This window comes from Anolis carolinensis, chromosome 5 (genome assembly GCF_035594765.1).
Source record: "Anolis carolinensis isolate JA03-04 chromosome 5, rAnoCar3.1.pri, whole genome shotgun sequence".
Lineage (NCBI taxonomy): Eukaryota > Metazoa > Chordata > Lepidosauria > Squamata > Dactyloidae > Anolis > Anolis carolinensis.
The window spans coordinates 187588824-187604652 of NC_085845.1; the positions used below are offsets into that span (position 1 = coordinate 187588824).

General features: G+C 37.6%; 1 protein-coding gene across 23 annotated transcripts in view; it reads left to right on the forward strand.

Annotated features, from left to right (window-relative positions):
• Nucleotides 1-15829, forward strand: part of cacna1c (calcium voltage-gated channel subunit alpha1 C) — a 650264-nt gene that overhangs the window by 123013 nt on the left and 511422 nt on the right. For all 23 annotated transcript variants that reach the window (XM_062981179.1, XM_062981177.1, XM_062981163.1 and 20 more), the window contains exon 2: nucleotides 10126-10447. In XM_062981179.1, the coding sequence (XP_062837249.1) occupies nucleotides 10126-10447 (322 nt within the window). The remainder of the gene's footprint in view (nucleotides 1-10125; nucleotides 10448-15829) is intronic.

Genomic DNA, 15829 nt, shown 5'->3' on the forward strand with positions numbered 1-15829 from the left:
ATGTTTTACTCATGAAAACCACAGCAAAAGTATATTTGTATTCTCCATAATAAAGGAATAATCTCTGAACATAAGACATGGTTTAGCAAAATACAGTGGAGCTTTTATCTCAGGTGAATTAAGCAGTAGGAGAGGTCTATGATGCATCTTCCACTGATGCTATAAGCACTGGCTAAAAAATGCATTCAGAGTCATTCAAAAGGTTGTGACAACATGGTTTGCCGTAACATTTACAGTTCTAAGTAGCTTGTGCCATAATGCCAACACAACTACATCTCAGCATTAAAAGAAGAATGGAAATTTCTATTTGGCGGCAACTAAATTTAGTGGCCTGTGCAGGGAAATAGTGATTCTACCCATTAGTAATAAGTTTTCAGTTCCAAGAAAATGCAGTGCCTATTGGCACTGTGCCCATTCCTATCTTGTTTCATGTAACGAATAAGTGATAAAAATCTAAAGACAGATCCTTAGAATTGCTGAACATTTATGAAAAGTAGAATACTGCAGCTGTTTATTGTGGCAAGTAAGTCCTAGCCCAGCATATTAGGAACACATCGTTTATGATAGTATTAGCTTCTTCATTTTGCAGAATCCTTATAACTGCAGGTTAAAATCAGGAAGTCATGTAATTGCCTTTCTAGATCAAATGGTTAATTTTATAATACAACAAAGGAGGTGTTTTGTACATTTACTGCATGTGCTACACACATAGTTCCTTAAGGAAAAGCATCTGTTCCAGAAGTCGTGCATATTATAGCTCCAACACTATATTGTTGTTTAGGAAAATGTTTCATTTCACATTTGAAAATTAGAATGTGTTATAGGAAGACACAGTGGTGTGTGGTTCACTATGGTCCAAAAAGAGAACATGTGAAATGTATTTCGGCTATCATGTACCCTTCCATGGTCCTGATTTGACAGGGACATCCATTGTGAAACCTTTTCATCTGCTTTTTAAATGTCCCAGTTTTATTCTCTTTCTCTCGCTTTCTCCTTTTGCCCTCAGTTTTTCAACTACCGTATATTCTCAAGTTTAAGCTGAGTTTTCAGCCCTTTTTTTAGGGCTGAAAAAGCCCCCCTTCGGCTTATCCTCAGGTGAGGGTCCTGGCCACTTTATATATGGGTCAGCTTATACTTGAGTATATAGGTAATTGGAATTGGACAGTCTTATCTTATTAAAATCTTATTACAATTTTATGTAAATATTCAAAAACATTTAACCTATTGATGCCTCAATTAATATAATTTTTTTGGTATAATTTACCAGTAGCTGCTGAATTTTTCATCTCGTCTTATACTCGAGTCAATAAGTTTTCCCATTTTTTGTGGTAAAATTAGGTGCCTTGGCTTGTATTCGGGTCAGCTTATACTCGAGTATATACGGGTACAGATTGAGTTCAGAGTGTAAAAGTAGTTAACTCAGTTAACTCATCATGGGGGAGAAGAAACTTCTCAAAAGGCTCAGGCATAAGTAAACTTCTGCATTCTTTTCTAGCTTGCATGTTCTTCCTCATTAAATACTTTTCCAGTCTTAATCACATAATATTCCACTTTTCATCTAAGAAATGTTGGAGAGTATACTATCAAGCAATTGTTAAAATAAAGTATGAGAATGCTTCAGAATGATAATATGGCATGCCAGATAACATCTCCCAAATGCCATAACCTCCAATATATCTTTTGCACATAAATGCAATAAGCTGCTGATATTCTGTTATATAATGCTCTGATTATAACTGGTTGTGAGTATGATTTTCTAAGATATTCCCAGAATGGGACTGGTATTAAAATGCTATCTGGCGCATGATAAAACTGCATTAAAAACCAGGAGATAGAGAACTAAGCAACCTAATTTGTCTAGTCGATTCTCATTTTCTGGCAACTTCTATCTTTTTTTTAAGCATTTGAAACCTCTTTTTAAAGTTCTTGATTCATGTGACTTACGTGCTGAGTAACGTGTTAAGGAAACTGCATGGGATAGAAATTAAAACATCAGGGGTGTCAAACACATTTTCTCTGAGGGCCACATCAACTTACATAATGGTTGGTTTAGTTTTTACCCAGCTTGGGTCCCCAGATCTTCTGGAACGATAACCCCCATCACTTTTGATTAGCTTCCACATGGACTGGGGTTAATGGGAATTGCAGCCCATGAACACTTGTGGCTTTGAGGTTGGGGAAAGGTTAAAAGGCATTTTAAAGTCAGACATCATATCCACAGACCTCATTATCTTGACCAAATGGAACAAACTGCAGCCTTCCAGATGTTTCTGTATTGCAACTCCCATCATATCTAATTATGATGTCTAATGATGAGAATATAGGAGTTATAACAGCCCAGGATCTCAAGGGCCATATAAAATGACATAGTGGGCCAGATTCCCCCCCCCCCCCCCCCACACACACACACACACTGTGTTTGGCACAGTGCATGACAAAGGCAAAGTTAGGTTTTGAGAAACAGCAATGTAAAAGTTTGAAAATGTTAATGTGATATTTGCAAGAAAAATATTTCCAAACTGTTTCAAGAGTTAAATGAATAAATGTATCTCCAAATGTGCAAATTTGGCACATACAGTCCCATTCATTCTCTTTCATTCCACTTTTTCAGTTGCTTTTAAAATGTAACAGATTCTCTCTCTTCCTCTTTCTTTCCTATTTTCCCCTCATTTAGTTCAATTCCTACAAATTTCATTTTCAGTGCAAAAATAATTTGCATTCAACTCTGCTGTGTTTAGCTGAAAAGAGAGGGCAGGGGAGATGAGGTGTGGGAATATTGTTCTTTCCAATAGGCTGCAGCAATAGCATTGGTCACCATTGAGCTGATACAGTTCTTCTCCTTCATTAGGGCAGTAAGACTTACTTAGGCGATCCCTCGTAGGCCGAGGATGATGGTCCTCCCATTCTGGTGTCTTGGGGGTGTGTCCGTAGGTGGCTGAAGAGACCTATTCTTGATCCGCATCTTCTCCCACAATGAGAACATTGGTTTCCAGGTGGAAGGCAGTCCCGGTCAGGGTCAGCTTGACGCTCCTTCCTCTTGGCACGTTTCTCCCTTAAGCCCTCCATTCGTGCCTCTTTGAACTCTGCAGTACTGCTCGTCACAGCTGACCTCCAGCTAGAGCGCTCAAGGGCCAGGGCTTACCAGTTCTCAGTGTCTATGCCACAGTTTTTAAGGTTGGCTTTAAGCCCATCTTTAAATCTCTTTTCCTGCCCACCAACATTTTGTTTTCCATTATTGAGTTGGGAGTAGAGTAACTGCTTTGGGAGATGGTGATTCGGTCATTATCGTCAAACCAGACTTGATATTTCTTAGTGTGATATCCAGTGGTTTCTTCACAGGCTGTGATGATGGAGGTCTTGTTCCAGTGTTCCTCAACGTTTTTGGGGTGTTCTATGTGTAGATGATCCTTGAGTGTTGTTTGAAGAAGGGCTTGTTTGAAGGGCTCCTGAAGGGCTTGGGTGTTCATTTTACGCCTTATTTTTCTTCCTTGGAGTCTGCATTTGGGGGCGATCTTGATAGCCATCGTGGATCGGATTAACCTGTGGTCTGTCCAGCAGTCATCAGCACCTGTCATGGCTCTTGTGAGAAGCACATCACGGCGGTCTCTGGCACGTGTAATTACATAGTCCAAGAGGTGCCAATGCTTTGACCGGGGGTGCTTCCATGATGTCTTGAGCTTGTTTTTCTGTTGGAAGAGTGTGTTGGTGATGACAAGGTTGTGCTCTCCGCATTTGGTGAGAAGCAAGATTCCATTTGAGTTGCTGTTTCCGACCACATTTTTTCCTATGATCCCTGGCCACAGGTCGGAGTCCCATCTGACTCTTGAGCATGTCGCCACTCGCTGATCGCCATGGGACTTTCGTTGGTTAGTTTTTATTTTTCTTGGAAGACGCCTGTGCATGATTTTTTAAAATGTGTGGAGGTCAATGCATGGCCGGTCAAAACACAGTCTTCATAGAGTGAGGTCCTAGCCAGTGGCATGATTAACATGACGACTGTGGCCTTCTTCTGCCTTCACAGCAGTTGTAACATGTACCACGTTATCCTCCGCCTGTTCCGCCGTTGAGGTCTTAGGGTCTTTGTTCTTGGACTGGATCCTCCCCTGTGGCCCCTCCTGGGAGTGCATGACTCCAGTGGTTGTGCCCGCAGGTTCACTGGAACACGCAAGCCCCCTCACCACGGCAAGCTAGCAATCCATCGAGGAGGGCACTAAGACTGCAGTATATATGTCTAACACCAACAAAGATTTTGGAAGTGGCTTGGAATTCACCATTTTAGACAGCATCACCTAGTGCTATTCAAAATAGTACAAAATAGTTTCTTCCCATGTATACATTCAGTTTCCTATGATGCTCTTTTGAATCTCTTCACAACAGAAAGCAACCATTTTACAAGGAAGAGCAAAACATAAAATGGCTGAATACTTTCTTCTCTTCATGGACATTTCTCTCCCCTCTCCAGTATCATATTCTGGAAAATCCATGAGGATTTTCATCGCTAGCACATTTTCCACATATATTTTAAAAAAAACACCTTTCTAGTAGGAGACAGACATTTCAAATGGATTGTTAATGAATGGATAATTTAATACTGTTGAAAGAAATGAATATTTATTTACAGAAGAGGAAAAGCCTGTTTTCTTCTAAAAGAAATACTTATTGCTGGCTTGAGACAGGTCGATTCTACAGGACAAAGTATGAATCTGATCTTAAACTGGATAGGGCTAACATGTTTGTGGCTTCCTTCTGGACCATATATGGCATTCGTAAAAAGTACTCTAATGAAGCATGCTGTCACAACATTTAATTCTGTTTTCACAATTTCATAGATTCTCAAAATTCTTTTAGGTCTTTATTTCTGGTAAAAAAATATGAAATCAACTATCCTCTAGGATGAAATAGATAGTATTTATTTTCCTTCAATACATATTAATCTCTCAAGTTGCTTCTTGGCTTTGGTCTCTTTCTCTTTGTATGTTGACTCACAGGACTGCAATTAATCTTCCTGCGTAAACTGACTTTACTGTGTTTGGCTAGTAATCCTTTTGAAATCAGGGCACAATCTGTGCAAAACTGCAAGTTGGCTTTTCTGTGAGGGGTGACAGATCCATTGCCTCCATATAGGAGCTTCCTTCCTCTTTACCTTGCGTTTTGAAAAAAAATTGACTACATCACCTTTTGCGTTTTGATAGCACCACCTTTTATGAGGTGAAAGGAACAGCAGTCTCTCAAGGGCAGCTGGTGCTTAGACATATGGAATAAATTTCTTATATGCTGCAAAGGAATAATTACAGCGGGCTCATATCTACACAACTACAGGCATTCTCCTAATACAATTATTACTAATATACCACAACAGGGGCCACAGGTAAGTGTTCAGATAAAGAAAACATCTAATATAATTTTCAGGATATGTGACAGAGGAACTCTGAAGTATGGTTGTTAGTTGGTTGTTTTCTCAGCTAGTGGTTGATTGGTATAACTTTAGGTAGGCCTTGTAATTTGAAAATTGTGCTTTTCAAGTACATGGTCTATTACTCGCTGTGAAAAGTGTTTGCTAACACAGTTGAGGTCATCTTGTACAGTATCCTTCACTCCTCTGTAGTCTGTGTAGTCTGAGTGTGAACTTTAAATGGCCTTTTTTATTGATTACAACATCTCAGTAATGACACCAGAAAAACATGAAAGCAATAGAAGGAGTGGAGTATATGCTAAGGTGGGCAAGCTGTGTCCACATTGCTGGCTAATATGTTACTTGTAGGCTGCAAAAAGAGGGTTTGTGGGACACAGTCAATCACGTGCTCCGTCTTATTCATGACTTATGCAGATGTAAAGGCATTTATATGAGTTTTTCCTTTTAGAATGAAAGGAGCTTAGAAATTGTAGGGGGAGGAAGAAGAAGAGGGGCAAGCTCCTAATTTCAGAGATCTTCCTGCCCTCTGGAGCTACCCCTGCAAGGTTTGACTGTGGAAAAGCCAGCATTGGAACATACAATACTTGTTTGAATGTAAAACTTGAATTGATCATGTTTCACATACATACACATGCAAATAAACCTCCCCCATTGGAGCTGCCAAGCAAAATAAAAGACAAGACTGCTGTCACTTTAATCGTTGTGTAGAAGAAAGAATTTCAGCAGATGTGAATTCCTGCTGAAAATCCCTCTTGGATGTAACTGTTAAAAGCATAGGAAATATATCCTTTATTACACCTGGCAAATATATAAAGGACACATATAAAGTTATAATACACCATCAGGCATCATCCTCCACACTATCTTGATCTTGCGTAGGAAGAGGGCAGAGTCATGTTCTCTGAGTCAGCAAAAGGGAGGTATCTATTTGTACTGCTTGCATAGGATTCCCATGTGATTTTAATTGTGAACTATCTGATGTTTCTAATGTTTGCAGAAGGGAATGAAGATGCTGGTAAGATCAGAAAAAATGCTTACCCGCACATAGAACTATCCAGTTATTGAGAACTGGTGCAACTGGGTGCCCATAATCCTCTGAGTTAGTTCCTAACTAGTTAGTTTTGGACTACTCAAAAGAGGTTCATTGCCCCAGGTTGTTAATAACCCTTAATAACTAAGTTATTATGGTATCCCCTTTTTGTTTTTTAATCATTTTGAAATATAATTAAACCAATGAATGTTGCTTCATTGTATAAATTAGTAAATGGGTGCAAGTCTAGATTTCACAGCTTGAATTTTTGAAATGATAAGGATTTGTTTCCAAGTAATTGTTAACTTTGAATAGTTATACAAGATTTGTAATTAGTAGCTTGCATTGTATAAATAGGCAAGGCAATGTAAGGTAATTTGGTTGTCGTTAACAGAGATGTTGTATATGTGAATAACATTTTTCATTGGCATGTTATGCCGCAATTGTGTTTGTGATGTGTTGCTAGCATTACAAAAGGATTACATACTATTTCAGCATTGCTGTGCATGGTGGTTGGCTTTGATTAGCTATAGCTGGTGGTTCCTGTGTTGAATCAATTCTGGGTTTTAGTGTGAATGTTAAATGTATTATCTAAAGTACTAAACCATATGGGGGCAGGACTTATACTTCTGGACAGCTGCTTTAAATTTCAAAGAGATTCTTTGTTCCACTAATATGAGAGTTACAAACCATCTTTACCTGATTTGTGTATCTAGTTTTCCTGATTGGTTGGCTTCCTTTAATGCTGTAAATTTGGAAGTTTGAATTTTCCTGCGGCAGCTGTGCTTTTTAAAATGTTAGATAAATATAAAGTTAGATGTTGATAATGTTCATAAACATTAAAAATAAATATTCCTTACAAATACTGAACAACAAAGAGAGAGAAAGAATTGAAAGGCTAAGAAAAATAAAGCCAATTCACAATGAAGCTGATGAGGATTGAATTGATATATATTAATATGGGCAGTCCCAAGTAAGCAAAAATACTATCTTTTCAGTCTTAAAGTATAAGATTCAATTTCATTGGGTTTTCTTTGGCAATAATATTCATTTTTGCCAGTTCCTTCCTCTGAAATGCTGCCTACAGCACTTGATATTCATTGGTGGTTTTCCATCCCAGTACTAACCAGGGATGACCCAGCTTAACTTCCAAGACATCTGATGCATTTAGGGTATTTACAGGTCTGTAATATAGCACTGCATGAGCATGTGCAAATATCTGTCTCTCCATATATCTTGCGCAAATATTTCATTTATAACTAAAATGAAGCCATAGATTATGACACTAAACATGACTTGGAAGACCTACAGTAGATTCTCACTTATCCAACATAAACGGGCCGGCAGAACATTAGATAAGTGAAAATGTTGGATAATAAGGAGGAAAAACCTAGTAAACATCAAATTATGTTATGATTTTACAAATTAAGCACCAAAACATCATGCTTTACAACAAATGGATAGAAAAAGCAATTCAGTACACGATAATGTTATATAATAATTACTGTATTTATGAATTTAGCTGCAAAATCTCACAATTTATTGAAAAATTGAGTACAAAAACATTGACTACTAAAAGGCACACTAATACAGAACCTTGGATAAGCGAGATTCTACTGTATTATAATTCTGGCATCTGGTTGAAATCCCCTGTTTATTTTTGAAAAGGTGCTGTGGAATCCACTTTGCTCATTGAGCCAATGTACGTTTTAAATTCTAGAGTAACAGTACACATAGAAGTCAAGGTATGTTTTATAATCCCTTGCTTGCTTTGGTTCTTGAACACCAGATTTATTACATTCTGACAACTGTATGTAAACTATTATTGTGTGTTTAGATTAAGTTTAATTAATTCCTAACCAAATAGATGTTGAAGCACTCAAACTGATGACCCATACACAGACACCAAGTTGTTGTAAAATACAAATAGAGCTATTAAATATTTGCAAATACTGCCTCTGTATTCCTGTGGTTGAGTGATAAGGACCTTGCCTGCTAGCAGAAGGAGAGCTGAGAGGAAATCAACCTAGCCTCCTGTGAGAGGACATGTCCCAGTTTGAGAGCAGCCACTGGAAAGGCTGTCTAACCTCATCATACTGATGTCCGTCCCCCCCATTCTGTCCCGTTTTGCTGGCAATCTCTGGAAAAATGGAAGGCATGCATGGCACCTTGCCACGGGCCCTCCCTCCTTCCCCTATCACATGGGGGAAGGATGGCAGATCGGGGCAAGGAGCATTGGCCAGTCAGCCCTCTACGTGCACTGAGGTTAGTGGCATGAAAATGAAAAACTTCAATAAAAACAAATTTTCAGAACAAAAAAAACACTTCTCTAAGAATCTCTAGGTCCTCCAGTGTGCCTTTATAGTCACGTTTTACTAGAAGTTGACTAGAATTATACTGGAGGACAAAGATTCCAAGATAAATTATTTAAAGACACACAGCAACCAATATGTGTCTTCCAAGATTTCTATGCTTAGAATTATGTGAGTCAGTATTCTGTTCCTAGTCACCAAAGAGGGCCAGGAATTCCCAGACATTGAGAAAGTTTTAACCAGTGTGTTGCTTGACACCGGTCACCCTATTTTATTTTAATTCCATTTATTATATTGATATTTATTAATTAGCTTTAGTCAAATTGACAAGTACTGTCACAGCATTTTAATGAGTGGAATAAGAGCTATTATAGAATAATTGAATGTGAAATGTAACAACCGAATTGAGCTTTCCATGATACATCAAGAAAACTGAGGGAGGATCTTTGGTAATGAAATTGGGTTTTAGTCATGTTCCTATTTTCTGTGTTGGAGCGTGTGTTTCTATTTATGGTATCCTATGTTTGTAGTCATACTAGAGTGGCTGGACATCAGGAACTGGCTTTTGTATGTAGACAGCGCCTGTTCTGAGCTCAAATTGTTTTTTTATATACTAGTGGTTTTATTTTGTATTGTACTATGTGTTTATTTTATGCATTGTTTTAGGCACCTTGTGCCATATGTAAGCCACCCCAAGCCCCTTCGGGGGGATGGAGGCGGGGTACAAAAATAAAGTGTTGTTGCTATTATTATTACTATTATTATTACCCAACTCCTAATTACAAAATGGGGTGAAGTGAGAGGAAATCTACTCCTAGGAAAGGAAATTTGCTCCTTTAAGAGTTATCATGGGGAAAAGGTGTCTCTACTGAAGCTTTATCACCAATGCTTGTTTCAAAATCCAATTGTCACAGGGACGGAAAGTTAGGTGAAATCTTCTGAACAGGGGCATAACAAACAGACAGCAAAACAAACTCCACAGGGGTGTTAGACCTTCCCTATGCTATCCAAAACTAGAAAAAATTGGCTGGGGTTACCCTCAAAAATGTATCTTTTCCAACTTACGTACAAATTCAACTTAAGAACAAACCTAAAGAACTTATCTTGTTTGTAGCCCAAGGACTACCTATATACAGTATAGATATGAAACTTCTAATTTGATTTCAAAGACATAGACATGTTGGTCTGGATATCAGTATGCAGAAGAAATGTTATCACATCTTCAAGTAACTGATAGAAAGAAGTTGGTAGCATAAGCTTTTCCATACTAAGTGTACTTCTTCAGATGCAGTTAGTCTGTTAGAATTTTTCCAAACCTTATTCTGTTATATATATTGCTTTCTAATCTCTTTTCCACCTTCTTTTTCTAGGTTCCAACTATGTGAGTCCTCGTCCAGGTCATGCCAACATGAATGCCAATGCAGCTGCAGGGCTTGCACCTGAGCATATCCCTACTCCAGGTGCAGCCCTCTCTTGGCAGGCTGCCATCGATGCTGCCAGGCAGGCCAAATTGATGGGTGCTGCTGGCAATGCGACAATATCCACTGCTAGCTCAACGCAGAGGAAGCGGCAGCAGTATGGGAAACAGAAAAAACAGGGTACTACCACAGCTACACGTCCTCCCCGGGCATTGCTGTGTTTAACACTGAAAAATCCCATTCGGAGGGCATGTATCAGTATTGTTGAATGGAAATATCCTTTTTGATGTAGTGATATAGAAACTAGCAAGTTGTCAGTATACATCAAGTTTGATTTACAAATATGAATTAATATATGCATTATATTGAACTGAAGCACTAGGAGGAATCTCTTTAAGGCACAACTAGCATATGATAGATCTTTCTCTAGATTCTTATAGAATAAGGTAGGCAGGTTTATGGTAACACAAAATTGCTATATCTCCTAGGAACACTTCATTGACCATCTCATGTTGATATAGAATGTATATTTTGATAGAAACCAGGAGACTGCCTATTTTCGAAACATGTTTAATTCGCAAACAAGGAGTATTTATTAACTTTCCTGTAAACAAAATAACTTGATGATGTTGGATGCCAACAGAGATATTTCAAATAGATTAATATAAAAGTTTAATTGAGTCAAATTGTTATCCATTTTAAATGACCTAATATAGCTATACTTTTATGTTGGCCTGTATTGTTGAAAATATTTTAATGATCCAACCATACTGATGCACTATTATGGCAGAAAGAACTGTCCATATTCTGAAGAAGCTAATTGAAAAGAATAAATCTCTGCCCTCAAGCAATGCAGTGATACAAAGCACAAATGTAGATATGGGTTTACAGAAATCTTTAATTATTTAATTAAACCTCTCCCTCTCCCTCCAACACACACTACATGGAAATGCCAAATACAGCACCAGATTACACCAGTAGGATAACATCCTCCTCTGCCACCTGTGAGGGTTGGGTGGTGCATGCAATTCTCTGAAATCTCACCTGTTGCACCTCACCTTACGGCACCTGCAGTTGTATCACTTAATCTCATGATAAAGCCAACCCTATCTCAATGTTGTCAGGTTTAACTGGCAGCAGTTCTTCAAGGTTTAAGTTGAAAAGCCTGTTTTCTAATTTGAAATACCAGCAATCAAACCTGGAATGTTCTGCATGCATAGTGTGGAGTCTACAATTTATCTAAGCACCCTTCCAAACTCTTCCTCTTCCATAACTCACAATCACATTGCTTTTATCTTTCCTAGCAGGGTTCTAAAGGCAGCACTTAATGTTTCTTTTGTATGTAAACCGTCCTGAGTCCCCTCGGAGAGAGAGGCCAGTCTATAAATACAGTATTTATTATTATTTATTTAGTATAATTCTAGAAGACCTTGTCGAATCACTGGGCTGCTGTGAGTTTTCTGGGCTGTATGGCCATGTTCCAGAAGCATTCTGTTCTGGAACCCACATCTATGGCAGGCATCCTCAGAGGATGCCTGCCATAGATGTGCAAGCAACGTCATGAGATAATGCTTTTGGAACATGGCCATGCAGCCTGGAAAACTCAGGCAACACAAACTAGAAGATCTGCTTGGAATCAAACCATAGAGGGAGACAGGGCTCAGCTTCCCATTTCTTACCTCTATAGAATAAATTCAACTTTAATTATTGAATTCTAGGGCTCTACTGTCTAGTTTGGTTCTTCAAGGAAAGTTGGAAGGATAAAAAGAGGATGGATTTAAAAGCACTGTAAAGTAGGTACTGTCAAAACAATTTTTATTTTCAGAATAGAATCAAAAGATTAAAATGGACTTGTCAGTAAAAGTTTTACTAATAACCTCCAGCATGCTTTCTTTTTCTGGTGCTGGTTTCTAATCCTTTCAGATAGTTTTATTTCTTACCCTATCCTCTGCACAAAACTATAGCATATTGGTGTGCAGTACTATGATAGATGGCTAACTTGGGGGAGGTGGGAGGGGTATGCTCATAACAGTTTAGTTGTTTGGTACCTCAGCAATGATGCATTTCTAAATAGAGCACACAAGTGATGGCCTGATAAATATATGAGACAGCACTGACTGAGCAGATTGATGCATTGTAAAATGGAAGGCTGCACTGATTAGCTCTGGAAATGACTGAACAATACAGTTAAATCGGTCTCTAAGGAATGATAACCGTTGTCAAAGCCACACAATAAATATAGCTGATATTTTTCAGTAAATCACCTCATATACCAGAATCCTAAACCATATATTTACAATTATTATAGATTTTCTGTTGAGATGGATAACATCCTGCTACAGTGCTATCATGATAGCTAAGATCGGAAGCTCCTATCCATGTTAGGCTAGTCCAAGATTTTCCCCTTGAGTGACAGAACAGAGTTCTTTAAGAATACTGACTATAATGACATGGTAAAACCACCAGTGATTGGGCAGTAGTGGGATAATGCTTTGGATTCCAGTTATGGATAGTTTTATTATATTCAGTGTCTTTTGTTCACTTAATGTATAGTTTCAGTGTCTTTTGTTCATACATCTTAATGTATAGTTTCAAATAATGCGAGTAAACAGTGCAATGACATTTTATTTAAGAGGCACTCTTTGCAAATAAAAGCAAATACTTTGTTATAGCCCCACTGCATAGTGAATATAATTTCCCATTTCTGCCTCATATTAAATAAGATCTGAATGTAAGAAAAATACAATAGACTGGACCAGGGATCTGTCAAGGAAAGCATTTTCATTACCTAATACTGTATTGACAATGGGGTGTCCTTTGGAAATGTATAAACATGGCATGAAGGTTAATAGTTCTCTCCAACTGCTTGGTATATGACATGGCTGATAGTACTTCTGATATAAGTGAATCTACACTTAACAAGTTTTATAACTTTGCTGTTGTCTGTGTACAAATCATTTCTGACTTATGGCAACCGTATCATAGAGTTTTTTTGACAAAACTTACTCATACACTTTAACTCTCATGGCTCAATGCTATGGAATCCTGTGAGTTGTAGTTTGGTGAAGCACCAGCACTATTTGGCAGAGCAGGCCTTATTGTTATTATTATGTTTATTTATACCTCGCTTTATCTCTCCCGAAAGAGACTCAAAGCGGCTTACAATTAAAAGTATGTCCACATAACTTAAAATATGTGAATATGAATTTAAAAACGCTGGCCTGAATTCGGTTGCTAAGTGGAATATACCCATTTGAATTGAGGTGACGTATTTATGTGTTGGATTATCATTTTATAATGGAACATTAAGGAAAATTAATATAATCATGTTAATAACTTTATTTTTTTTCCTGCCGGCATCTCTCCGAATGGACTTGGGGCGGCTTACAAGCGGGGCTAAACCCAGCAACAACAGAGTTAACTAACTAAAAACACATTTAAAAACATAATAAACATATAACAATATAATTAAACAATTAAAAATAGCAGAGTATAAAAAATCCTTAAAATGAATCAAAGCAAACCTCAATTAATCAGGACTGTTAATCCTACAACTGTTGTACTAAATGCAATAGCACTGGATTTATGTTATGTAAAACTAATTATTTGCATGTATACATTTCAAAAAGAATGGAGCTCAGTGATCCTTCGAGATGGAAAAATAGGCAGAATTGGATATATGTAAAAGTAATACCATATTCAAAGTCAAATTTAGAATTATTAATTTAAAAAAGAGAAGACAGAGTTAGTATACTAATTGGAAGTAACATCTCACTTATGTCTATGTAACTTCATGTTATAGGTGTAGCACATAATGTTTCAATGTATTCTGCTGCAATCTTTCATCTTCTGTTAGTTGTACAAATATGTATGTTACTGTCTCTGATTCTGTACAGTCTGATTGCTGCTCAATGTTGTCTAAGATATATATTTTTAATATTAAATAATAATAAAAGATATGTAAAATAATTAATAAATAAAATAGAGAAATATGCAAACTTTAAAACAGAATTAAACATAGCAGTATTAAAATTCACAGTTAAAATCTATTAAAACATATTCACAGCCTTACAGAACCACACCTCCCTGGATTCTATAGCATTGAGCAGTGTCAAACTGAATAAAGTCTATAGTGTAGCTGGACCCTGCTGGAGTGTGACTTGCCCAAGGTGACCTAGTGGGTTTCCATGGCCAAATGCGTATTTGATCCCTGGTATTTAAAGTCATAATCCAGTGTGCAAACCATTACACTGCACTGGCTCCTAGAAGCTTTAAAACTAGATATTAATGTATGTATATAACATCTTAACAATTCTGAAGCTCAGCCATAATGAAACCATTTCACTCAACTTGGCCATTCACCATCTCACCTCCGGACTTTGTATTAAAAGGAAATCTACATAATTTCTTAAAAATTGCTCCTATGAGAAATTAAAATGTTATCATCTACTTTAATAAGGAGGACAGTGGGCTGAACAGAAATTTTGAATTATTTGAGTCATTACAATAGATTGCACAGGTCAACATAAAATTATGAATAGGGCACTAGCTGTCTGAAACAACTGGGACAAAATGTGCATCTGTAACCAGATGCTAATTACCTCTCTATAGTCAAGATTGACCTACTTTTCCATATTTCAATCTTATTTTTAACTATCCTTCAGAAATTAAAACTTGCATAGTCATAACCAAACAGGAACCTATCTTATTTCTTACCCTCTCCAAAGAACAAGCAACAATTGCTTCTATTGAACTTATCAGACTTACAGTGTTCCTTTCTAAGGTTCAGATTATGAGTGGAAAATGACATTGAAAGGCTCCATATGTTTTAGTACCAATCCCCTGCATGCTTTCATCAATTTTACATCAATTAACATTGTTTATTTGCTCTTTATGTTGAGATGGCAAAGATATACAGATATATATTTTAATAGTATAGTATAATATAGTTTAGGGAGTTGCTTTATTTTCGTTATTTCTGAAGACTTCTGTTTTCATTTCTGAACTGAGCCATTAATACACTATGCTGTGCTGTACTGTGCATCCAAGTCATTTACAACTTACAACCTCATCACATTGGCAATTTTCTCCATCATAGACTACCCGTGTTCAGATAGAAAATGCTGGGGACAGTGCAGGAGCAGGCCGGAAAGTTATGCTGTACTGCATGTGATAGGCAAGTATGTGGTGTGGGCGCTGGGCAACAGATTCATCCCACTGCCCCACAATTTGCCCTGCAGCCCCATAATTTGGCCTGCTGTCCTATGGATTCCATGCATCAAGGACCTGAAGTACTCTGAGCAACCCTAAAATGAACCTATTGGTTTTTCTTGGCAGTGTTTGTTTTGGGGTTTGCCATACTCCTTCACAAAGGCAGAGAGTATGGCTTTTAATCTAGTCATCTAGTCATTTTCCGTGGCTAAGCAGGGATTTGAATCCTGGTCTCCTGGAGTCGTATTTCAACCCTCAAGCTACTACTCCACATGTACAGTTAGAGAATCTGTAGGCACAGATTCGCTATCCACAAATTCAACCACCCACAACTTAAAAATAATTGTTTAAAAATCCAAAAACAAACTTAAGACTTTGTCATTTTATGTAAGAGACACCATTTTACTATGCCATGGTACAGCATAACCAAACCTCAGCAGATACC